The 26,926-nt window shown below is 47.0% G+C and overlaps 1 protein-coding gene across 4 annotated transcripts in view; it reads left to right on the forward strand.

Annotated features, from left to right (window-relative positions):
* Positions 1 to 26,926, forward strand: part of Ptpn5 (protein tyrosine phosphatase non-receptor type 5) — a 62,906-nt gene that overhangs the window by 20,788 nt on the left and 15,192 nt on the right. For 3 of the 4 annotated variants that reach the window (XM_042277245.2, XM_076543557.1, XM_076543567.1), the window contains exon 2: positions 4,727 to 4,803. In XM_042277245.2, coding sequence (XP_042133179.1) covers positions 4,779 to 4,803 — 25 coding nt within the window. In that variant the 5' untranslated portion in view covers positions 4,727 to 4,778. Of the gene's footprint in view, positions 1 to 2,933; positions 3,053 to 4,726; positions 4,804 to 26,926 lie in introns of those variants that run through there. The other variant, XM_042277239.2, reaches the window with a different exon arrangement.

The following is a 26,926-nucleotide window of genomic DNA, read 5'->3' on the forward strand; positions in this document are numbered from 1 at the left end:
GTCTATCTGGATTGCCCCAGCTTCATACCCAGGAATCACAGTCCCTCCCAGCTAAGCTTCCTCCTCCCATCTCCTCCATACCTCCTAGGATGAGCACCTGCTCAGGCTCCTCTGCCTGCCACACCAAGTCTGTCACCTTTCTCTTCATAAACACTGCACAAAGCTAGCATCTGTTCCAGATGCCCCCAACAGCACCCACCCACCTACTCCTAGGCAAAGAAGTGGTACCCACCACGTACCCCCCATTGTCCTTGAACAAGTCCCTGCTGGAATTCCCCCAACTCATGGCATCTATTTGTGGCAGCACCACCAGCCATGAGCTCCTAGAAGTTGGGTGGGTGGTCCAGGCTGAGTCTGTAACTATAGAGTAATATTATGTCCACAGACAAAAAGGGACAGTTAAACATAATGGCGATGATATCCATGCTGCAAGGAGCTTGGGATGTGACTACTTTATTTACAGATGAGGACTCGGGCCCATGGCAGGGAAGGGATGGTCCAAAATCATAAGCTTATGGGAATCATAATAGCAGTTGGCAACACCATTCACAAAAACCAAAAGGCAGAGCCAATCTACATGTCCACCAGCTGACAAGTGGACAAATGCAATGTAGTCTGTCCATACAGTGGGAAATTACTCACCCATAAAAAATACGGTACTGGGTAGTAATGGTTACCAGCTTAATAAACCCCGAAGACACTGTGCTAAATGAAAGAAACCAGACATAAAAGTTTTCATGTATGATTCTACTTCCATGAAATATCCAGAACTGGCCAGAGAAACAGGTATAAAATCAGAGATTGCCAGGGGCTTGGAGGACGGAAGATGGAGTGTGGCTCCTTAATAGGTGTATGTGGGGTTTCCTTTGAGGAGGTAAAAACATGTAACTAGATAATGGTAGTACTGAACATCATAAGTGTATTCAGTGCACAGTGATAGGCTTCAAACAGGCATGATAGTCCCAGCATTAAGGAAGCAGAGGTAGGAAGATCAGGAATTCAAAACCAAACTGGCCTGCATAACGACACTGTCTCAATAAATAAGTAAATAAAGAAACAATAGATTTTATGCTCTGCAGACTTTATGACCAGATGCCCCCTGGTGAATCCAATGTCCCTTACATCTGTGCTGCTAGCCTCCACCTTCCTCCTGCTACAGACCTCCCAAGCCCATGCTGGCACTGGGAGACTCGTGCCACCCCTCAGTACAGGGAAGCCACACAGCCAAGTGCAAAAAGGCCACCCCACCCAACAGGCAAGGCTCATGACTTCTGGGAGATGTTTTGTTCTAGTGCCTCTGCTGAAGCTTAAGTCTCACCTGCTTTCCCATTCCTCTGACCAGCCTACTTCCAGGTCTAACACTTGTACTGCCCAAGTCCTTACTCTGGCAGCCCATCATCTACTAGAAACATCCTTTAAGAAGTAGCTCCTGCCTTCCCTTTGGAGGACACTTCCTCCTCCCACAGACTTGAGTGGAACTCTCCCCCATATACACACATCAATCAAAGGAGATGCCACGGCACAATCATGTTAGCACCTCCAGCTTTTTGGTCAGATGAGAAGGGTCCTGGCTTGCTCAGCATTGTATTATCAGGACTGCCATAGGATCAGGATCTTGCTCACAGAAGGTACTTGGCAAATGCAGGCTGAAGGCACCCATCATTTCTGAGGCGCTCTGCTTCTAAGAGCAGCAGTTGCTGCCTGTTGACACAGGAGAGTTTTAGCAAATGTTGTCCAGGTGATAGAGGTGGAGGAGGAGAGGGTTGCCCACAGCATTCCATTCCAAGCTGCTCTTTCTGCTCCTGGTGGCCAAAAAGAAGGGCAATACCCAGAATCAGGGCTTCTCTGTGCTGTGTGAACGGACCATCTTTTCTGTCTCTGTCTCTGTCTCTGTCTCTGTCTCTGTCTCTGTCTCTGTCTCTCTCTCTCTCTCTCTCTCTCTCTCTCTCTCTCTCTCTCTCTCAAATCTGGTCAAACTCCTGACACAGCCTAGACACACAGCTATGAGAAGGAGTGGGGGCTGGAGTCCACCACAGGGCAGAACCACATCTTGCTCCATTTTCCTCCACAGTGCTGGGGTGCTACTCTTTCTGCTCTTCTGATTATGAAATTAGTCATTTTCTAGGAAGCTTATTTATAGAGTCCACTGCACACATGCAGCGCTGAGCTATTCTGAATGTGGCTGGAGTGTGAAAAGCAGGTGTGAGTCACATGTGGGTCTCCTTCCAGATACCTTGATTACCTTTCTGCCCTACATCACAGGCCACTCTTTTGGGGTATCTTCCATCTAGGGGTGCTCTTATAGTAAAGCAAGTTCAGGATTGAGAGGCTGTTCTCACACTCAATCCCTATGGCTCCCATTTTTAATTCAACCTGCTTCAGTGCCCTCTTCTACGAAATGAAAGGTCTTAGAAACCCATGATTCCCTGGCTGCTGTTGAGGACCGTTCCAGGTGGCTCAACAAAGACCCACCCATAAAGTGGCTGTGATGGTGGCGGCTTGAGGTAGCTGATGTTTTCTGAAGCACATTGCAATGGCACTCACTTATTCTACAGTTCTTTATCTGTTGAGTCTCCTTCTATGGGCCAGGCACTGGGCCGTACCTTGAAGATGCAAGCTAAATTTATAGAATTAAGAGTGGTCATTGACCTTTTGCAGCCTACACCCTAACGGCTGACAATGATGTTGGTCCAGCAATGGCCTCAATGAAAATGGGCTTCCTAACTGTGTTGAGCGCTGAATAAAAGGTCCCAGCAAGTAGAGATGAATGTCCTATCCAGGCAGAGAAATGTGAGTGCAGAGGCATTTAAAGGAAGGAGCCTGTCCAAAGCAACCCGAGTAGCGGTCAGGGCAGGAGGGACGGAAGGTAATGCTGAAGGAGAAATAATCTAGTTAACTGCATTAAGGGATGTTTGTCTTTGTTCTCAGTGAATCGGGATGCTGTGGGAGTATTTTTCCACAGCAAGTTATGTGGTGAATTTGAATTTTGAAGAGCTGGTTCCAGCTCAAGGATGCCCTGTCCTGTGTGCAGTTTGGGAACTTCACAACCTATGTAAGTGATAGACTTTGGCACTGTGTTGGGGAGTGTTTTTGATGGTCTTGGGCATCCATTCAAGTTGGCCTGAACGGATGCCCAAGACCATTAGGTAAAGAGCACACTTACAGGCAGGGATACCTTGAAGGTAATGTCCCTCTGTGTCTGAGACATCTGGTCTCTAGAACTTGAGATTCTCAGAAATGCTGCCAGTTAGAGTGAGAGAGGAAAATAAAACAAGACAATACAAGTTAAGAGTGGAAAACACCAAGAGTGGGAAGAGTCAGCCTTATCCTGGCCTATCTGCCCTTATTATTGAAATCTGTAGTGGTCCTAAAATAGGCTGTAGGATGGATGAGAGTCCACGTTGCAGGACTGGTGGGCAGAGGCTACTGGCCTTCTGGACCTCGAATTTGTGCTAATGAGCCTGCGTTAAAGGTTGTTCAGCTGCCAGTTCTCCTGGCTAAACTAAGATGTGGGGGCCTAGTGAGAAACCCTTGGCCATCTCACCGTCTTAATGGATGTGTTCTCCAACAAGAGACTCAGCACAGAAAGGGCTAAGGAGCTCTGAGGCTCCAGTCCTCTGCAATCCTTCTCTCAGGGCATGGCCACAGCTATGAATCAACCACAGAAGCACAGATCCCAGAGTCCTAGAATGCACAGTAGACATGAAGGGATGATCTCTGATAGGCACAGCCTAGCTTGCATGTTCAGGCCTGATCCAGCCCACAACTGCCAAGAGTTAGGTATGAAGGGGAACCAGGACCATTGGGGCTTACACCTGCATTGCAGACCATTGGCAGAGCAGGGGATCCTGTGAGCATTATGGTGCTCTGCCCTCCAGGTTTGTTGAGTCTGAAGATACTTTCTGGAATCTAATTGATTTTGAACAAGCTTTTTCCAGTTCACTGTGTGAAGAAAGAAAATTAGACCCTAGGGCAGTTTATTAGGTACCCTGATGGGCTAGAAAGAGGGTTTTCTGGGGTTTGGATAGATAGCTTGGTAGTTAAGAGCACTTGTTGTTCTTGCAGAGAACCAGGTTTCAATTCTCAGCACCCACATAGTGACTCACAACCACCCGGAACTCCAGTTCCTCTCTATGGCACAAACCGGCACATATATGCATCATCATTATCATCATCATCACTAACAAAGGAACTAGGAAACAGAATGGCATAGCAATAAGAACATTAGCTTGGAGCTCTCCAGTGTAACTTCAAATGCAGCTTCACTCTGATAAGACCTTGAACAAGCCACATAAACCTCCTAAGCCTTGTTTAACAAGCCCCGTTTCATGGGGTCATGGTGAGGACTCTGTTTCAGAGTCTCAAGAAAGTGAGCCAGTCTTTTGTTGTGGTGGAGGTGTTGGTGATGGTGTTGGTGTTGGTGGTGTTGGTGTTGGTGGTGTTGGTGGAGGTGGTGTTGGTGGAGGTGGTGGTGGTGGTGGTGGTGGTGGTGGTGGTGGTGGTGGTGGTGGTGGTGGTGGTGGTGGTGGTGATATATGGAAAACACCTACAAAACCCTGCCTCTCCTCTGCAGCTTGATGCCATAAGAGGCTCTTCTTTCCCTTGGGTCCCTTGATGAGGTGGAGCTAATTCAAGGAATACTGAGGGAAACAGCTTTTCATCTTTGCTGGGACTCTTGATCCTGGACCACCAGCATCCCCTGACAACAATTTCTCTCCCACTGCAGGAGTGAGAGAGAGAACCAGGCTGCTGATGACTCCGAGGGAGGGGCCCTGGACATGTGCTGCAGTGAGAGGCTGTCGGGTAAGTGTCCTCAGAACTCCTAAGACCCAAGAACTCAGATTGGAGAAAGAGGGTACCAGCTGACACAGAACCAGAAGTCTAGTTGCTTGTGAACTTGCTGTTCTGAGGTCTGTCTCTCTGTCTAGTTGAGGATTGGTTTCTCAAACCCTCGGTGTCTTTCTGTCCTACGGTCATGTAGGGCGGTTCTGTCTGCTCTGGGAGGAAGAGCAGACATCTGAAGGTGTGCTTGGAGGTAGAGAGGAAGAAAGCAGACAAGGGAGCTTAGCATGGAGAGAGAGCAGCTGACCAGTAATGTGTCAGTGCAAGCCTCGGAAGCAACGGAGGAAATCTAAACCAGGTGATGTGGTCTGAGCTGAGGGTGGCCAAGCAGCATGCAGAGCTGCCTGTCAGTCCTGCAGAGAAGCCTGGCTGAGAGTCAGAACCTACAGCTGGAGTCCAGGTGACCACAGATGTGGGAGTCTGCCTGCCTGAACCCCTGCCATGGCTGTCACCATGGAGACGGCCAGGGCACTGTGCCCACAGAGTGGCAGCATGGCCCACCAGTTGGAGACCATGATCCTGGTCAAAATAAACTGCATTAAAAGGAATAGAGTGGAGAAAACAGTGAAAGGGGCTTTATTTTCTTTTTATATGTTTTAATTATTTTTCTTATAGCAAGTGTCCATTGCAGCAATATTACAAAATAAAGGCAGGTGAAACATTTGAAAATTTGCCATACCTTTGTAGCATAGCCTGCGTGTTCATATCCCCCACTCAAATGTTTGTTTTAAAAATAGCCTTTTGAATTCCAACTTCGAAGCCTCAAACCTGTAATGTCTGAGAAACCTTGCGATCGTGCTAGTTAAGAAGCTTTAAAAGTGCCGTCTCCATGTGACATTTAAGATTGGCATTGAAAACAAATAGATGTGCCTCTGAAGCAGTGACTTCAAAATAAGCAATTACAGCATCCACTGCCCACCCTTCCCCAGCTCCCTGGCTCCTCTAGCAGCCTGAGCCCTTGGTGCAGTTCACCCTCATCCCCTAGGGGCACCATTGCACACCGTGATCCCCTGGTTTTGCTGGTGGGGGGATGAATGCAACTCATGGGAGGCAGCCTGGCAGGGACCACAAGGAGCTAGTTGGAAAGAAGGAATTCTCCGAAGGTTATGAAAGCTGAGCATCTGAAGGACCCCTGTATGCTGGGGCACAGAAGATCTATCCTGCATATTCTACCCTGCATATTTTAGGAGTATGACATAAGCCCAACACATAGACATAAAGATCTGGGCCCACGGGATCAAGAACTTACTTTCTGACTCTCACAGTGGTCCAGTCATAAAAACTGATGATTCCAGAGGAGGGAAATGAGTGTTCCATCACTGGAGGCATTCAAGTATTGGAAGAGAAGCAATGGAGAGGAAATTTCCACAGTGGGTGGGAGGGTCTCAGTGACATCAAAGTCTCTTTCAACTATTAAACACTTCTGTGATTCAGATATGAGTCATAGAATTCGGAGATGATTCTACAATCAGAGATGGCCCCACTGGCTAGAAAATATCCACAGAAAGTAGGACATAATGTATAGGAATCCAGGGAGGAGCATGGTATGGAGGAAGAGCATGGGGCTTGGCATTTGAGTCTGACTGTGCTATTTCCAGGCTGTGTGTCTATGGGCAAGTCATTTACCCTTGCTGGACCTGTCTCCAGTCCATCATCTGAAAATGAAAATAACAGCAACATGAATATTCATCTTCACAAAGGTCCTGGGGAAGTAAATAAATGTAACCAAACATTTGTTCAGCAAGTCCATTTATTGAGTACCTACCATGTCTCAGACACTGTACTGGGTGCTGGGTATATAGTGGTAGATGGAACATAGTCCCTACCTTAGTTGAAGGTTCACAGACAAGCTCTGAGCTGAGCCAATTCTGGAAAATGGGACAAAGCCACAGCAGAGAGGTTACAGTAAGAAGCACAATATGTTTAATTCTAACTCTCCTCCCCCAGAGCCAGCAAACAATGTCGAATGGAAGAGATTAGTCATCTCCATTGAAGCTTGGCACATTGCCTGCCTTATGCAATACTCAGGAAGTTGGTATCATTTACTGCCCCCATCTTGCAGATGACAGGACCAAGGCCCAGGGAAGTTGGACTTCCTTCCCTTAGGCAAGGGAAGACCCAGTCCAGCCACTCCTGAGCCTGTGTCCTCACCACTACCCTGTTCTCACCTCCATTGTCTCCATAGAATTAGTGTTGTCTGTAGAGGGAGAAGGAGTGAAGATGTGTTTGTCCTCAGAGAGGAGCCGGGCAATGTCACTGTGCCTGTCTCCCTCTGTGTCCTGCTTCTTCTGGAAAACCCTGTCTGCCAAGGGCCAAGAGGGTGTATGCCCCCTAGACACCTACGATGCCAGGCAGATATGGTATTGTAATAATTATTTATTTTGTGACCATGAGCTCTTTAAGGCAAGCCTCTCTCTGTCTCGATTCTGTGTCCTCCATGCCCACCATTTATTTGGCCATGTCTTAGTTATTCACCATTAACTGAGCACCTACATGTGACTGACACTGTTGTAGGTTCAGGAGATCCCATAGAAAATGAAACTGAGAGAGTGCCTACCCCGCAGCACTATATTATGTATTAAGAGTGGGTTTTCAAGCCTAGAGAGATGGCTCACCTTGTAAGAGCACGGGCTGTTCTTCCAGGGAGTCCAGGTTCAATTCTCAGCACCCATAAATCATCTGTAACTCCAGTTGCTCCATGAACATTGCATGCATGTAGTGCATAGACATATGTACAAACAAACATCCATACACATTAAATAAATTAATTTAAAGAGAAAAAAAAAGTGGGTCCTTGGGGCTTAGACCCGACTCAGTCACTAATCAGTGAGATGCTGATTTCACCTCCCTGGATCTGCTATCTATAAAGTGTCAAGATCAGTCTTCAGTGCCATACAGAATTGTTGGATGGCTCAGTGAATTAACAGAGAGCTGAGAGCAGAACCTAGCACACAGTAGTGCTACATAAGCATTCACTGTAAAGGGAAGATAGGCAAAATGAGGAGGGGGCATCATTTGGCAAACAGAGGGAGAGACTGTAGAAAAAGATGAAAGCAGAGGGAGACAGGGACGGACTGGAAGGTAGTTTCGTATTGTGACTGTGTGGACCTGAGCCTGGTGTGCAGCAGATTGCCACCAAGACTGGTCATCCAGATCTGCTGACCTAAATGGAAACTTGGACATAAAACAAGTGGATGTATAGAGGCCAAGAGCACTGGGGTGCTGGGCCTCTAGAAGAGCCCATAGACACTGTGAGCAATTGCATAATGATAATAATGGTATAAGAATACAGCCCTAAGTAGTTTCTCTCCCTCCCTACTGTCTTCCCTGCTGGGCAAGACACAGGCAGAGCGAGGGCCAGCCATGCCAGGATGACTCATTCATTCCCACACAAACTTCAGAGTAGAGTGACATGGCCAACACTCAGAGACTCGGTCACCCGGACCTGAGCCAGCATCAGGCAGGTCATATAGACCTCTTAGATAATGCTTCCTGGAGTGAAGATGTCTTTAGACATCACCAGCAACCCAGGAAGCCCGCAGCTGCCTTCAAAGCGGGTAGGCTGCTCACACCCTCCAGGGTACTCCCACGTTTGCTCACACACTTGTGTTTGTTCTCATTTGACACAGCCGCATGCTCACGTACACACATGCACATGCCCACACAGTCACCCAAGCACGTGGCCTGCCTCAGACTCACAGGGCCCTGTGGGGGTGGACACGCACCGCCAGAGGACACACACCTGCATGTCTTCTTCCTCTTGCATGCTCAGCTCGCTCGGCTCTGCAGCTCCATCAGCCTTCATCCACCATACAAGCTCCCTGGCAACTAAAAGACACACCAGCTCTTTCACTCTCTTTAGTTCTTCCCTGGGACTACACCCTGATCTCATACATATGCACAAACATTAGAAAGTACCCTCCTTCCTTCTACATTCCCTGTCCTTTCGCTGGCACGTAGCCACTCTTGGTTTCAGGAACCAATGGTAGGCACTTGGTGTAGACCTGGATGCCTTCTCCACTCCATGCATATGCAGGCTTCTTTTCTTTCCCCTCATTCACACATTCCTTTTCACGTGGTCACTCTCTTCTCTTCCAGTCCCCTTGCATGCTCACTTTACTTGCTTTGCAGTCATCCAAACACATCGGCACATTCAAATCCACACTCCCTGCTCTTTGGTGCGTAGGTGTTCACATTTGCATAAAAGCAAAGAACACTGCTAGGGCCTCTGTTCCTTCCCCCAGCTAGCAGTGGTATGGGCCTCGCCTCAAATCCAAGAGCTTCCTTAGAGTACATGGGAGGTGGAGAACACTGGTGCCAGTGATGGCCAGGTCGTGCAATAGAGTGACATCATTAAGTCTTGCTTGCAGTGTCTCCAATGGGCAGACTCATGGGCAGGCTGCCTCCTGAGATCTGCAGGAACTGGGGCCAGATCATCAGTGAGGACTGTAATGGAAAACCACCTCCTGTTCAATCTTGTACTGCAAGGACCCTTGCATGTGTGCATGTGGGCACATCACTCTGTATAATCAGTCATGGTCCACAGTTCACCCCAATCAGTATGTAACCTCAGAAAGATGCTCCTGAGGGAAAAACCTTGAAGGCATCAGGTCGTGGTAAAAGGGAATTCTGAAGTCCTCACTATTAGAGTACTGCTTGAGAAGAGGGCATGGACAGCAGGTGGGTGCCTGGGCACCCCTCCCAGGACTTGTGAATTATTTCCCTATAAAAATGGTGGGGCCAAATGAGAGGAAATGCAAGTCCCATGTCTAGGAATGCCATTGCTCTGGAGACCGGGGTACTCCAGAGGCCCTTTATAGCTGACTAGAGTCATGATAGTCCTAGCAACCCTAGGGTTAAGTGTGTGATGTTCATCTGGGTTCATACAAGGTTTCAAGTGTACACTGAAGGCCTAGAACTTGTCCTTTTGGTAAGAACAGAGATGATGTCTTGGGCTAATGGCTCTGAACCATGCTTCCATCTTCAATCTTGATATGTTGAAGGCAGGTCCCAGCCCAGCACTAGATACAGTGCTCTGTATGTATGCTTACCAGTGTTCAGTGGATTCTCCTGAGCCAGGGATGAGGTCTCAGTCTCAACAAAAATCATTTGCTTATCCTGGGTGCTGCTTTATGGAGTAAAGGAGATAGATGCAGGTCTGTACTAATGAAGGCTTGGTTATCCTAACCCTGCATTGACCCCCCTGTGATCAGCAGAAGGGGTCATAGCTTTCACTGCATCTCCATCATGCCACTTAAGAGGCTTTGTGCTAGAAGCCAATGGACTATTGAAAATGCCCTTTGATCAACTCAAATTTACAGAGCATCCACTCCATCCTGACATGTCCCAGATTAGTGGTATAGTGCTAAGCAAAGCAGATGTACTCTCCCTACTCTCAAAGAACACAAGACACCAGGGAAGGCCTATATGCAGCTCTAACTTCAAGAACCAGGAAAGGCTCCTGCAAGCATCCTAGAGGATGAGTAGGTCCCCACTCATGTCTTCAGGGTCTCCATCAAGCGTTGTAAGGAGAGAGGTAACCTCAAAAGGAAACTTAGCTTCCATCTGCTAAACCCTGTCCTAGCTGAGCATCCAAGCCTGGTGCCTAGTACTGGTTCTAACTAGCCTGGGAGCAGGTGCAGGAATCCAAGTGGACAAGCAGAGAGGAGGCAGAGTAGATGTGTCATATGGCTGAGGTGCTGTTATGCCTGTTCACAAGCACAGCACACATTCTGCATGTCTTTCTCTTTTCCTGGTGGTGGGGCTAGAACTCGTGGCGTATGTGCACACTAGGCAAGCACTGAGCTGTAGCCCCCATTCCACTGGGTTTTATTTCTTTACTAGATTGATGCTTCTGTTTTCATTTAGGACTACTAATGCATTTAGAGATGTTATACACTAATGATTTGAATCTTAGACCATTATAGAGTAACAAAACACTATTAGGATGTGCTAAGACACTAATAGAGTAACATTTTGGGAAGAGGCCTTGGTCAGGTATCCACTAGTCAGCAATGATAGAATTTAACTAGTCTCTGACACCATGACAGAAATGAGATCAGGAACCCCATGTAGCTGGGCCTAGAAGTGCTTTGGGGAGGTAGACAGACCTGGGTTCATGTTTCAGCTCTGTCACTAACTGGCACCATGGCCTCAGATAAATCATGTTTTGACCTCAAAATTCTATTCTCTAAACTATAGATCATGATGTAAGATCTTCACAGAGGCCATGATAATGAGCTAATAGATTGAAAGTGTTTGTTGCACAGTGCTCAGTCAGTAGCTGATAATGATGGTGGTCATTCCAGAGTATGGAGCATGAACAGAAAAATTCTTGCATTTTTATGGGCCTGCTCCAGGGCTCAGGTGTCAAGTTCTGGCCAGTTCTTCAGCAATGTAGCTTTATCTCTTCCATGACTCTCCACCACAGGCCCGAGATCTCACAGAGATAACCCAGCTCAGACAGGAATATTGTCGGCTTGCAAAGTCAGGTAGGAAAGGGTCCAGCTGGTGGGAAGAGAATCTCTGTCCATTTTCCTTCACTGAGGCGGACACAGCTGTGACAGTGTAGGGAGGTGTCTGGATGTGCAGGGACACTAAAGAGAGAGCCTCTGCAGCTGCTGCCTCTACAAAGGTTGATGCCAAAGCCCATTGAGATAGATGAGAACTCACCACATCCGCAAGATATGTGGGGACAGATGATCCCCTTTTCCTTTGTTCTGTCCAGTGTCAAGCCACCCTAGCTCTCAATATGTTCTTTAGGACCTTCTTAAAATGTGTCCCTTTAACATCCTCCTTTACTCCAGCTCATTCATTCTTCCAAGATCTCAGTGTCTGTTTTAGTTAGCTATTACTTCCTTATAAACTGTCTCAAAACTCAGTGGCTTCAAACAGGGACCATCTTACCTACTCATGAACTACAGGATCAGGCAGGGTGTTCTTCTGCTCTGTGTCAGCTGAGATCATCCACCAGGCTGTGTTCACCTGTTTAAAGGCCTGGGAAACAATGGCCATGAAAGCTTTTCTTATGCATCTGGTGCCTCAGTCCCGGCCATGTGGCTTTGCTCTCTCTTTAGTTAGCCTGGGCTACCTCACGGCATGGTAGTCATAAGTACGTTAGACTTCTCATGTAGCAACTGACTCCTGACCTTCTAAGAGGTGGAAACAGAAGCTTCGGATTTCCTAAGCCTCAAAAAAGAAACTATAGTATTATTTTGATTTATTGATCAAAGCTAGCCACAGTCTCAGCCCAGATTCAAGTAGAGGAAGAAACATGGCACCTCTTCATGGGACACTAGGAATCTACACCACTCTCATTTACCATAACATCCTTTATCAACTTCTCTGCTCCTCTTATATGCATTTCTTTCCCAAATATCTATTCCTTTCTCCCATTTCATGTCCCACTGTTTTTCCAAGCCTTTCCTTATTTCAGCTACTCGCCTGTACATATCTTAAGTCTTTGGCTCTTCTCCCTACTTGCAAAGAGCATAGCTGTGTGCAGACTCCTCAGCAATATTTGCAAGGCCACTGTGTGCTACATCAAAATAGTTTAAAGTTGAAAACAGAGCCAATGAATTTTGAAATTAAGTATATTCTGTCCTACATGGACAAATATTCATCTATAAGGAGTATGAAAACCAAGTTCATACTTATTAGTTAAGCCAGGCTAGAATTGTGACCCCTTGGCATTCTGCATTAAGATACAAGGTTTGGAGAAAGTCAGTACTAGCCTATCAGGCTCCATCCACTGCAAGGATATTCACATGCACTTATGTGCAGGGGCACTCTGACCCACACATCTGATCTCTTCTGCAAACTAGAAATGCACACAGCGCTGTGTTGGGCATTAGAAAACAAGAAAAGAGAACAACATTCTGAACAACGAGGCTCAGGCCAGTCCGCACAGAGAACCTTTGGATTTGTGTATAAACTGAGAATTGTCTTCATGGCTCCATCTATTCCTCACCTCTGAGAAGGATGCCTGGTAAAAGAGTAGATAAGAGCCCTTCAAATATAAGTTCAGACCAAGAACCATTTTCCTGGTGTAATGACAGTACTAAGCACGTATGCCCTGGTGGTGAGCATCACTCTTGTGGCTAGATTAGGACAAGCCCCCACACTATTCCAGCTCTCAGGTCACTCTCCTGCACTGGGAGACAGGGAATTAGTCTTCAGATAGCAGTTGTGAGGCCACAGTGAGCTGGTATATTCATGGAGCTTGTAAACTAGAGTCTACTCATTTGTCTATTTGTTTTCTAATTGTTGGATTCAGGCCTGGATATGAATCTGAGCTCTTCCTTTTAAAGTCTGGGATCCTGAATAATCATTGCACAACTCTAAGTGTCTGTCAGCCCCGTTCAGGCTGTGGCTGCCTGTGACTGTTAAGAAAGATGGTCTTTTTGCCAAATTCCAGTCAACTATCACCTTGCTTAATACAGACCATTTCTAGGCCAGCAAGATAGATTGTCAGATAAAGGTACCTGTTGCCAAATCTCATGACCTAAGTACAATCTCTGGGAACTACATGGTAGAAAGAGAGACCCACTCTGCAAGGTGGTGTCCTCTGACTTCCACACACATGCCATGACAAACATACACTCAAAAAAATTAATTAGAAAAATAATTTTTAAAAGACAACTTCTCCACCACAAACAAGGCCATTTGGAATGTGCTTCTTATGTCCACCCAATACAGGTCCACCTTTCTGCCAACATGCGCAGCCCACACCCAGCAGGAAGGCCCACTGTAGCCATGCCCAGCCTCTCAAGCCTACCATAATAAATGTGAATCCAGCCTGTTGTGGGGTCTGTTGTCTGAGAAAGGAATAAAGCTGCTCGTGTTAGACAAGGTCTGTTGCACAGTTAGTTACCAAAACCTTTATAGCTTCAGACGTTTGTTATCGTACTGTGTTTTTAATTCAGGAGCCCTGGGCTCTGAGCCTCTCAGACCATCTCAAAATGTTGGCCATTGTACAAAAATCTCAAAACTTGCCTAAGGCTGAACATCTACTTTATCGAAGTTCATCCATATCCCTGCAGCCTGTTGGTCTCAGTTCCTCTCCAAGCAGACCTCTCCACAGCTACCCAGTCAGGAAGCTGCTTCCCCCAGTGTGAGTGACTCCAGAGAGGAGGAGGCTCCCCAGATGAAGTTACAGTCTCTTCTAACCTAAGATTAGAAGTGATATGCCTTCACTTCTGTTATGTGCTTTTGGCCACAGAGCCTACCATGGCTGCCATGTGGGAGAGACTGCAAAAGTTTGTGAGTACCAGGAGGCAGGATCATTGAGGGCCACCTTGGGGGATGTCTACTGTATTGCTTAAAAGTTGAATAATTAAATTTGAAAAGCTTTTAATAAAGCTTAGTATCGCTATCACCCTCCATCCAGCTTCCTTTTCAACACAGTAGACGATTTCAGTGTGCTTCCTTCTTAGCATCTTTCAATGTTCAACTTGCAAGTTAAGTTCTATGTAGTTGGAAATATGGGCTGGTGTATCATCAGTCTTAACATTTTAATATAAAATGTCTGTCTTTTAACATAGTTAAATCCTCATAATCCAAAGAGACATAGTCTTAGGATGTGCTAATGAACTGTAAGGGGGAAAGCCCATTTACTAAAAGAGAAAAATAATAAGAAGGACATCAACATGAAACCAGTGCCTTCCTCAGGTGGTGGGACTGTGAAAGACTTGGTTTTTCTGTATTCTCTTATGGAAACTGGACTCTCTGCACTTTCTAAAGTCATTTTTATACAAAAGGATGGCGCATTCCAAAATGCTAATTAAACAGTAGCTGTAGGTGGTGGGGACACTCCTCCCCCTGCTTGCTCTGTTGGCAGACCCCAAACCTGTGATTGACCCAAACCCACGAATCCCAATGAGAGCTGATTAGTCCTGTGGGGAACCTCTGTAGACACAGATGACCACAAAACATGGAATTCTGTTTCCTTGTAGAAAACCAACAAAATGACTCAGAGGTCACATTGGTGAGCCCACTCAGGGAAGGGGAGATTCAAAGGCTCCTTGACAATGAAGCCATGAGTCTTTCCTACTGGGAGGTGCTGATTCCCAAGCAATGTCTCTCCAGCTCTTTCAGGAGCAAGAACAAAGGTTCTCAGGCTTCTGTTCTGTCTTCCTCTTCAGACACTGGACAAATTTCTAGTTCAGTGGTTTGGTTTCTGGTTTCCTTAGAGGCCGAGAGGGTATTGTCACTGTCAACCAAGCTTCTCGGTGTCTGCCGTCAGCGCATCTTCGGTGGCCCACATGAGGCCCCAGGCTGGCTTCATGAACTTGCTTCCTGTTCTCTCTGCTGTGCCCCTCTATACATAATTTGTGTGTTTAATGCTCATTCTTGCTCCTGCCCTTGCTGAATAATGTCAATATTTCATATTCTATATTTTTAATAGTGTATACCATATAGGTGGTCCCTGATTTGCAATGATTGGAATTAAGGTTTGTTTTGTTTTGTTTTGTTTTGTTTTGTTTTGTTTTGTTTTGTTTTGTTTTACTTGAAGGTGAAGGTGAGGCAGTAGAAACAGAACTTCAAATTTTGATCTTCTCCCATGCTAGCAACATAAAGTATGCTACTCCAACAGCGAACCAAGTCAGTCAAATCACCAAGGGTAAATAACTGAGTTTGCCCTACTGCCAAGCCTGCTGTTCAGTGGGTTAGAGGGAATAAATGCATCTACTTAGGGTATTTTCAACTTGCAGTGGGTTTCTTGGGCAGTAACTCCACCCTAAGTCAAGCACTCACGCTTTGTGTTGGATCTTGGTTTTGGTACTCAGTATTCTAAGTGAGTCTAAGCTCCACCATGATGCCATATGTATCTTGATATTTTGCTCCTGATGGATGCCAGTGCTCTCTTTATGTCCCTGAACATTCGGCCTTTCTCCTCCCCTGGCAATGGACATGCAGCTGCACCTCCTCCCATCAATAAAACAGGAGAGAAATATGGGCTTACTCCTCCCTCAGTAAGATGGTAAGGTTTTTGTTTTTGTTTTTTGTTTGTTTTTTGTTTGTTTTTGGTTTTGGTTTTTTGTCAACTTGACACAAGCTCAGGGTCATCTGAGAAGAGGAAACCTCAATTGAAAAATTACCTCCATCATATTGCCGGTAGGCAAGTCTGTAGGGCAGTTTGATCAATGATTATTGTGGGAGGGCCCAGCCCACTATGTGTGGTGCCACCCCAAGGCATAAGAAAGCATAAGTGAGCAAGCCAAGGAAGCAAACCAATAAGAAGCAATAAGCCAGTGTCTGTCCGTCAGAATGCCCCCATACAATGCCTGAAAAACCTGCCTCAGCTTCTGCCTCCAGGTTCCTGCCTTAGCTTCCCTCCATAAAGGACTGCAAGCTGTGAGATGAAATAAGCCCTTTCCTCCTCAAGTTGCTTTTGGGCGTGGTGTTCATCACAGCAATAGAAAGCAAACTGGAATACTCTTGGACTGTGTCAAAATTTCCTTGAGCTTTGCACCTCGGAGCACACCTTCTGCTTTCAAAGCAGTTCCAGCAGAGAACCTGGATGCAGGAGTCGTGGGTGGAGCCTAAGGAGCCAGAGCCTGCTGGACCTTTCCTACTGGCCGTGGCCAGGACTTTTGTTCTTTATCCTAAGATCAAAGAGAAGCCATTGAATTAAGCTAAGCAGCAGGCTCAGGATTCCTTTTTAAGCAGAAGGGTCTTAAAAGCAAGACAGGCCCTTAAAGACCTGCTCTTTAAATTCGTGGAAGGCCTAGAGAGGCAATGGAACACCCAGGGTCACAAGCCTGACACGGAGCCCTCAGGCCCCACCACCTGGAGAATGTGGAAAATGAGTCTGCCATCTGATGGTGGCAGTTCCTGGGGATTTGTCAACCCAGCTGTCTGGGGTGGGGGAGGGGTGCGGCTTGGATTGCTCTTATTCCTCTCCTGCCATCTGGGCTGTCTCCGACTTCTGAGGTCATTTAGCAGAAACTGCTAAAGAACTTCAAACTAGGGCTTGGCTTGCCACTGCCTTGGGCTCACGCCCCAGTCCTTCAGGATACCCCCCATACATCGCTTGTGAAGCCTCTTTGCTGTCTCATTCATGAGAGAGAGCTAATGAGAGAATTTAGGGAGGAACCTCTAAACCAGGGTGTCGTGGTGCACACCTGTAATCCCAGCACCCAGGAGATAAAGACTGGAGGATCAGGAGATCGAGGTCATTCTCAGCAGTATATTGAGTTCAAGGCCAACCTTAGGCTATCAGGGACCTTGTCTCAAAAATAAAACAAAAAAGACTCTTATTGTCTGGATCTCCATTTCATTGTCAGACAAACAAGAAGGTGGAAGGAGAAACTCTCATTCTCTATGTGCCTTTGTGCTTAGGTTTGAGGCACTGAGGGCTCCTGAGGGTCTCTGATGTCTGTTCCTTTGGTCCTCAGTGTGGTGGCTGGGCCAGAGGATGCACCCATAGGGTCTCACTGGCACTTTTCACCCTCGTACTTTGGAGCCTCCACTGCAGAGAAGCACAGAGTGCTCAGCCTTTGTGAGCAGCTGCAAGGCTGTCTGCAGTTTCACACAGAACCGTTCCATTATATCCCGTCCAAAGCGTACTTGAGTTGCATTTTGTTTTGAAAGCGTGTTAGCATTGTGGATTTAATTAACCGGCAGAGACAAAGCCTCACTGTTTCCTCACCCTCAGTCCATGCCCATTCTACCTACCCACTGACCCCAGTTCTCAGCCAGCAGTCTCGAAGCTCCAGCCCACATCCAGGTGGGGTGCTCATTGTCCTCCGGGAAGCTCAGCTGGCACATGAAAAGGAGGTTCTTACCGCTGCCTGCCTCCCCACCCCACCTCTCGCCCACCTCATCTCTTACCTCTGGCTATCGTTTATTGAGCATTCATGATCTACCGGGCTAAGCATTTATGTGTTTTTAGCTCATGCTATTCTAAAAGTCCTATGAGATAGTATTTATTCATCCATTTTCTAGAAGAGAACTAGGTTCATTCAGATTGTCACTTAGCCACAGTGTTTATCCAGGGTCACATGTAGTAAATGGCAAAGCTAGATCTCAAGCCTCAATCTGTAGGACTCTACAACTTTGGACTTCTGGCTACTACAAAAAGCTGCCTGCCCAGAAGACAGACTGGTCCTTAGTACTACTTCAAGTTCTCTGGAGGTCTGCCTACCTTGAGTTTCCATGCACAGTCTCCGATCAGGCCCCCTTCCAGAGAGTAGACTCTCCAGTGTCTGTGAGCAGGGGTCAGCTCACATGCCCACTGCAGACTAAGCAGTGGGCACCCTTGACTTCCAAAGCCCTCCCCACTGGGAGGGGAGGCAAAGGCAGCAGCGGCAGTCTAGGATAGGTAACAGAGACAGGATGAGAGGACAGATGTTGGCACTAGACCTCCTAAGGCTGTGTCCTGACCCTTCAACCCATGGTGATAGCTTTGGACAAGTCACTTTCTCTCAAACGTCTTTCTGTTTTCCAAACTGTAAAAGAACGGTCCCATCACCTCCATCATGCAGTCATTCAAGGACTGACTGAGTCAATGCTTGTAAAGAGGTCACTGAAGTCTCTCTCCACCAGGAAGCCAAATTTCACACAAGAAACCAGCAAACATTACGTGGGCTTTCCTTTCCCAGCCTGGCAAGCCTTTATGTGACATCCCTTCTGCTTGGGATGGGAGCACAGACTCCACCTATTGACAAAAGGACCGTTGAGGGATTTACTCTTGTTCAGACAACCACAGAGAGGTTTCACACCTTACCCAAGTCACTGGGGCTGAGAATGGTGAGCACCTGCATCCTAGTCCAGAACCTTCTCATGCCCAAACCAGTTTTCTTATGCTACTTCCTCCTGAAGAAGTAGGAAGATGAATAAGCTGTGGGTGTTGGGGCTGAGAAGATGGCTCACTCAGGGAAGTGTTTGTCATGTAAGTACAGAGACCTGAGTTGGGATCCCGAGCATCCACAAAAACAAATTTAAGAAGTATGGCATCACGCGCTTGTAATCCACCACCACCCTCTCCTAGGAGATGGAGACTGGAGGATTCACAGAGCACACCGGCCAACCAGTCTAGACTAATCTGTGAGCAATGCACACACACAAGATGCAGGTCACACCATCAGCCAGCTTACTGTCCAGGGACCTTCTGTGGATCTTTCCATCTTGGTGTTCACTGGCTAGCAGGACTGATGGGGTAGAGGTGTGGTGGGGAGCCAGTTCACATTCCCAGAAAGCTACACCTACTGCCCATTGCCTTTGCAGAGAAGAGACAGAATTTTTTTTCACCAGGATTCCTGGTGTTCCTAGAACCCTGCTGGCCTACTGGTATATGTGAGTGCATACATACATACACACACACACACACACACACACACACACACACACACACACACACACACGCACGCACATACTAGTGACTCCATTTCCTGGGTTGTTAGGAGGGTTGAGAATCGATATTCACAAAGCTCTGGGAGCTGCACCAGTGTGTGGTAAACAGTCTGTTTCCAGAAGTTCAGCATGGTGGCTTCCACCTGCAATCCCGGCATTCAGGAAGTGAGGGCAGGAAGGTCAGGAGTTGAAGATCTTCCTTGGCTGCATGAAGAGTTCAAGGCCAGCATGGACTGACTATAAGAGATGCTATCTTGTGGGTGAGGAGAGGGGGATCTGTTTGCTCATAATGCTTGGGATAGCAGCCAACCCCCATGCTCTGACACTGGCTACCTGATGACCTTGGGCAAGCCTTGTTCCCACGTTGTCCCTCAGTCTTTTTAAAGAAATCATCAGGCTGAGCCAATATCCTTACCTCAAATTCTCAGTCTCTGATAGTCAGTGGCTTTGGAAGCCTGAACAGGACTAAGTGCCATGCTTAGGCAGGCATGGTCTCCTGTGACTGGTAGACTTAGCTGGGAGGTCACTCTTGGCCACTCTTGAGAAAGATGAAAAGCTGAATGGGACAGTCTCCCTCCTCACATAAACAGGAACAGGCTGAGCCGGGCTTCAGCTCCAGTTATGGTGGGCTGATGCTGAGAGCAGGCGGATGAGTCACTGGGGAGCCTCCGTGGTTCTGGAGCTCCAACCAGCCCCCGGGCAGAGGAACTGCAAGGCTGAATGGTGTGATTTGAGAGCTGGGGTACAAGAGAGGGATCAGCGTGTCCTCACATGCTCCAGATGACTTCTGAAGACTGTTTGCCTCCACGCTTTACCCAGAATCTCAGGAGTCTTGGCCTGGGTTACTGATCCCTCCTCTCAGTCACTCTTCCTCTCCCTCAACACCACTCAACACCCAGGATCCATCTGCCAGATGTCAGGTGCAAAAGCTGCACCAACAGCCCAGGACAGCTGTTTAGGGCTCAAGGTTCCCACATACATATCACTCCCTCTTCAGTCTCCAGGCTCTCCCTATCCTTCCTGCCTGTGCTATAGCAACCCTTTCCTAAGAAATCATACAGCAAAAAAAGAAACCATCCCTTGGTGTCAGGAAGCCCAGGGTTCAAATCTCAGGTCTGCATTTACTTGGGAAAAGAAGTGCTTGGCTTCTTGAAGCCTACATTTCCTCACCTGGAAAAAAAACCCTTACACCTCACTCAAGAGGCAAGCCTAGCAAGAGCCTCCAATGAAATCGCTTGGGGGAGGGGGGGGTTCATGCTTGGCAAAGCAGCTACCTTACTGTGAACTACTGAAAAGCTAACCCTAGATGCAAGCATCTGCCTCTCACCAACAAATGCCTCTAATGGTGACGCTGCTGTAGAGAGGCCAATGCAACTACTTTGGGAATTGTGCAGCCAGCAGGCCAGGGAGAACATGAAAGTGAGTGAAAGGCAGGTTAAGGCAAAAATAAGAGGCATCATTAGCTGGGTGGTGGTCCCAGCCCTTCGGAGGCAGAGGCAGACAGATCTCTGTGATTTCAAGGCCTGTCTGGTCACAAAGTGAGTTTGGGGACAGCCAGGACTACACTGTCTCAGGAAAATAAATAAAAAGAAGTGGCATCATCTCTAGAAGAAGAAGAACCAAAGATAAGAGGAGTAATGGTCCAGGACCCTGGCACCTTCACAGGCTGGATTGCTTGTTCACTGCTCAATTCCCAGAGCCTGGCTGAGTGCTTGGCTCACACAAATCCTTACTGGACGGCAGGGAAGCAAATCCTTGTAACCCCAGTGCTTGTCATGCACTTGGCGGCAAATAAACGTGCACTAGAGTCACACCCAAGTGAGCAGAGCCTAAAGTCAGGCATGTGATCCCAGACTAGAGTCACACACACCCAAGTGAGCAGAGGTTAAAGTCAGGCATGTGATCCCAGCACAGTTCTCCCTACGTGTGATTCCTACCACTTCCTATCAGAGATCCCCACTGCCCAGCCCTGGAGATCAGGGCTTCTTAACTGGAGGTCCATAGAAGCCCCTCCAGATTATATGAATAATATGGTGTGTATTTGACAGTGTATCTAACCTGATTTTAAAAAATCCTTAATTTCTGTCTAGAAAACAATTTTTTTAAGATTTATTTATTTCATTTTATGTATATGGGTATTTTGCCTGCATGCACAGATATATGCACCACATGTATGCCTGGTACGATGGATCCTTGGAACTGGATCCATCTGAACAGTTGTGAGCACTATGTGGGTGCTGGGAGTTGAACCCAGGTCCTCTAGAGAAGTAGCCAGTGCTCTTAACTGCTGAGCCATCTCTCCGGCTCCCATTAAACTAGTTTTTAATTATAAAAAGTTTCTGGGTTTTTGTTTTGTTTTTGCTTTTTGTTTGGTTTTGGTTTTTCAAGAAAGGGTTTCTCTGTATAACAGGTCTGGCTGTCCTGGAACTTGCTTTGTAGACCACCAGACTATCCTCGAACTCACAGAGATCCACCTGCTTCTGCCTCCTAAGTGCTGGGATTAAAGATGTGTGCCACCATCGCCTGGATAAGATTTTATTTTTTATTTTATGCATGGGTGTGTGTATTAACATTCATTCATATAGTGCCTGCAGAGGCCAGAAATAGGTATCAGATCCCCCTGCAGCTAGAATTACAGATAGTTGTGAGCCTCCTAATGCAGGTGCTGGGAATTGGACTCTGGTCCTCTGAAAGAGTAGCAAGTGCTCTTAGTCACTGAGCCATCTTACTGTATAACTGTAATTAATGAGGCAATTCCACATAATTTATTGGGTAATCAAGAGAGGTTTATTTCTGGGATAACTTACAGCCAATAGGGGTTGGTTACAGGATCCGAGAGAAATGAGGTACCATCCAGCTTCCAGGACTATGAGGTTTCCAGAAGGGGCTCCCTCTCAGCCACGCCCCAGGGGCAGGTCATAGGCAAGTATGACAGTCACCTAGGGGCAATGTTTCAAGGTCAAAGCTGGAACATCTGCCCACTACATTTCTGGTCCCCAATTTTTTTTAATTTTCATATTATCATTATTATCATTAGTGTGTGTGTGTGTGTGTGTGTGTGTGTGTGTGTGTGTGTGTGTGATATTGGGAGGGTCACACATGCCATAGCACATGTGGAGATCGAAGGACAACTTTATCAAATTGATTCTCTCCTTCCACCTTTCTATGGGTTCCAGGGATCAAACTCGGGTCACCAGAATTATGTGGCAAGGACCTTGACCCACTGAGTCATCTAGCTGGCCTCAGAAAATGATTTTAAATACACTCTGAAAGGTGTATATCTGCCTGGCACCTGGTAAATTCCATCATTTGGTTCATCAGAACACCAGAGATTTTTTTCTTTAAATGCAGTGCCTTGGGCTAGAGCTATATAGCTCAGTTGTCAGAAGGCCTGCCTAGAGTGCACAAAGACCTGGGCTTGGTCCCTGTCACCATATAAAATCAGGTGCAGGGGTGCATGTCTGTCATCCCAGCACTTAGATGTTCAAGTTTATCTTCAGCTACATGGTAAGTTTGCAGGCAGTCTGTAATACAGGAGACCCCATCTCAAAAAAAAAAAAATGTGTGTAGAGCACCCACCTTTGTCTCTGACACCTTGATTCAGCCTGTGCTCCCCTCTCACCCCCATCATATGCCTGCAGCTCATCTGTCATCTCTCATATGCAAGCACAGGGTCTCGGAGGGGCTGGCTTGCCTTCTGAGTAGCCATTAGGCTCAGCCGCTCTCACAGGGCAACGTGCACTGTCGACCTCTATATCTTAGGCCCCGAAGTGTGACAGGTGGAGTCAGGGTCAGACCTTGAGAGTACCTACCAGGATTCACACCTGAACTCAGAGCTTTTATCTCTTTTTAAGAATATCTTTATTGCTACACACACACACACACACACACACACACATATATAGTGAACATATGTATATGTTATATATTACAGGGAACTTAAGATATATAAATAAAATCACCTCTCCTCTCACCATCCCTCCCCGCCATGACTGACATGGTGGCACATGGCTTTAATCCAAGCACTTGGGAGACAGAGGCAAATGAATCTCTGTGAGTTCAAGGGCAGCCCAGTCTACTTAGAGAGTTCTAGGCCAGCAGGGTTGTACAGTGATACCCTTTCTCAATAAATAAATAAAAGCTGTTGTAAACACCTGACTTGTTCTCTTTCCGTTTAGCACATACATTTATTAAACACTTAATTGTGTGTCAGATCACCACGCTACCGGCTTGCTTACACTACCACGTCATCTTTATCTTTAACCATACTCCATCTTCTCAGTATATTTCTATCTTTCTTAAATGTTAAAGCCAATAAGCTCATGCTGTGCCATAACCTTGCCTTTCACACTCCAAATTTCTAAACTTTCTTTCCATGTTATTAAATATTCATCCACAGAATCACAATACAATGGTTGCATGATACTTTATTGCAGGCAAGCTTCATCCTTCTCAGACTGGAGCACATGTAACCCTGAGGGCAAAGCCACAGGATAAATGTCACCCATCTTCCTGAAGCACAAATTTGATTCAAAACTTTGGGAGGGGAAAAATATTCAGTATCAAAATGAGTACAGAAAAGCCACAGTGTAGGTTAGAGACAACCTATAATTTTCCAAAGAAAAGCAACAAAATCCCAATCTACATGAGCTTAACAGATTACCTACTGAGTTTACCTTCTGAGGCTAGAAGCAGACAAGAACAAAATTCCAGTTCGAGTCCCTGTGTGTATCCATAAAGAGAAGCCCAGGGAAGAGAAGAAATGGCTGGAGACCTGCAGCTTACGCTGAGGCAGAGGAGCCAGTGGCCCTGGCCTGCACCCTTCCACCCATCCCGACCTGACGTCACCTGTCAATGTGTGCAGGGGGGCCTTACCCCTGAGAAATCCACACCCCTACACGGGTGCAAACCAGCTTCCTACACAGTCCAGCTTCTAGCAGCAGCTTTTCCTCTCACCCAGCATCAAGCTGAACTTAGTGCTCACTAGCTGTGTGCCTGCCGTGGTGACCTGCCCTCCTCCTTCCTTCTTAGACGGTGCCTCACCTGTGCAAGCAAGAGTTGAATCAGGTGCCTGCGAAGTGTCAGGAATCATACAGTGTTTTATCTGCAGTGTCTAAAGTCTTTGTAGCATCTTTGCAAAGTACCTATCTTCCCCATCCCCATTGAATAAAAGAAGAAGAGGAGAAGGAGCTAGGCAGGGTGGCACACACCTTTAATCCCAGCACTTGAGAGACGGAGGCAGGCAGATCTCTGAGTTTGAGGTCAGCCAGAGCTATACTTGTCTCAAACATGCAAACAAACAAAAGGAACAGGGTAAAATAATATCATTTGTCCATGAGGCACTTGCCCAGTCAATATGTATCAAAACCTACATACCAACAAACATGTGCTATAGACAGTCACAGAAGCTGCACTGATACCAATCTGCCTTCAGGGACTAATGAGTGAATTGAGACAGTGGCATTCTACAAGCCATAGTGAGCATAGTATATCCAGAGTCCCATGAGACTGCCTCAGACTGAACCCACCTCTTCCACTTACAAGTAGGCCACCTTGGGGGCAAAAAACCACCACCTCTTAGCCTTCTGCCCCTCATCTCCCCTTTGTAAAATGGGGGGAGTGATGGCAGTGCCAGCTTTCTGGGGATACTGTGACCAGCAGGTGAATTAGCGTATGCCAGCATTCAGAACAGAGCCATGTCGGGGTATCTTGCTGTGGATGGTAGCATGAAGGAGTGGCATGAGGAATGGGGCAGAACCTAGTTCCAGTGACGTGAAACTGGCAACTACAAGATGAATAGGGGTTTCCTCGGTGACATATACAGAGGTGGGCGGGGCAGGGTGTTGGAGGGATGTTCGAGGTAGAGGGAATAATAGGCAAAGTACAGCATCAGCTCACCTGGAGAGCTATGGGGGTGTGGCTAAAACACAGCGTCAGGGAACTATCTGCCCCCCACCCACTGCAGCAGTCAGCAAGGGGGCTGTGGTTTTTAACAAGGCTTCTCCAAGACCCAAGGTTCTTGCATAATGGTGCCAATCTAAGTCTGGTGTGAGGCTCAGTAAATGTTGAGTGAGTGACTGAACATGTGTACAGCTGTGTTGGCCTCACCTGCTCCTGTTATCGCCCAACCAGAAAGCAAGTCCACAGCCTCACATGCATACTGATGCGTGAACAGCCCCTTCCCAACTGTCCTGTCCAGCGATACACATCCATTTGGTCAGACTCTTTCTTTTTGGCGATATACTGAGCTGAGTTTGGGTGGACATCTCCAACATCTGGAACTCAGCTGTTCCTGGTTCCCCACACCACATCAAGAGGCTCAGAGCTAAGCCAGCACGTTAGAGGTGGAACTGCTTCTGAATAGTCTCAAGGGAATCAGGACTGGGACACTGGAGGCCCAGGCAGGGGCACTCGGAGCACTCGGTGACAGCCTGTGCTGCACCTGACAGGATGTAGGGGCTCCGTAAAGCTCAGTCAGGAAACCAGGGGTGGGCTGGAGATGTAGCTCCATTGGTCTTGCTTGCATGGGGCTTGATCCCCAGCACCACATAAACTAAGTATGGCGGTGCTCACCTGTAATCACCGCACTCCAGATTGGGGGTGGTGCGCAGAAGGGAAGAAAGAAAAAGAAAACGGAGCCAAAAGGGTGAGTGTGAGCCTGACAGCCTGAGTTCAAATCCCAGAACCCACATAGAAAAACTGAATGTGGTGCCTTGCATATGTAATCCTGGCATTTCTAAGCGGAGGTTCAAGAAAGAGACAGGAAAAAGAACCAGCTGGTAACAGCAGCAGGACAGCAATGAAAACAAGAGGCTCTGCCTCGGAAGTCAGCCTTTGGCCAGGGCACTTGCATGCGCACTCCCAACAAATGACGTTTCTTTTAAAGAAGAGAAAGACTAGGGGGTGGGGCGATGGCTCTGTGGTTAAGAGTACTTGCTGCTCTTGCAGAGGACTCAGGTTTAGTTCCCAGCACCCAGGGCATGCAGCTCACAACTGTTGTGCCCTGGGTGTGAGACCCCCGAAGAGACCACCAGAGACACAAACTCACCGAAATGCAAAAGCAAGGTTTATTGAAGCAGGTCAAGCCACGGCAGGGCCCTCGTCAAGCCATCCAACATAGTAGAGGCTGGAGGAGGTGCCCGCCCCTCTGCAAGCTCAGGTTTTAAAAGCAAAAACCATAAAGTTACATCATTTAGGGGCACTAGTATGGGTGCAATTCTGATTGGCTCAAGATTTAATGGCTTTTCAGAATTTCTGTGTTATCTTACTTTGTAGTTTTAACTGGTTGCTTGTCAAACTTTATAGACTACCTCCAGCATTGGGGCATTCTGTGGTTAATCAATTGCTACCAGATAGTCCTTCAAACATCCTGGCTTTGTATTTATGACCATCTCCGGCATTGGGGCATTCTATGGTTAATCAGTTGTTACCAGATGGCTCTTCAAACATCCTGACTTTGTCCTGGGACCTATGTCAGCAGCTCTGAGAATTTTGAAACTCGGGCCTGTTTCAAGCTGGGGTGAGGGGCTTGCTTGAAATGGGGTTCCTTTGGTTCCTCAACAATCATCTGTAACTCTAGCTCCAGGGGATCCAATGCCTCTGACTTCCTTGGGCACCTGCACTCACACACATATACCCACATTTAGAAGCATACAACTATGCATAATTAAAAATAGTCATTTTCTTAAAAGGGAAAGAAATATGTTGAACCCAACCCCCATTTCTCAGA

The sequence above is a fragment of the Peromyscus maniculatus genome, chromosome 1, assembly GCF_049852395.1.
Source record: "Peromyscus maniculatus bairdii isolate BWxNUB_F1_BW_parent chromosome 1, HU_Pman_BW_mat_3.1, whole genome shotgun sequence".
Taxonomy (NCBI): domain Eukaryota; kingdom Metazoa; phylum Chordata; class Mammalia; order Rodentia; family Cricetidae; genus Peromyscus; species Peromyscus maniculatus.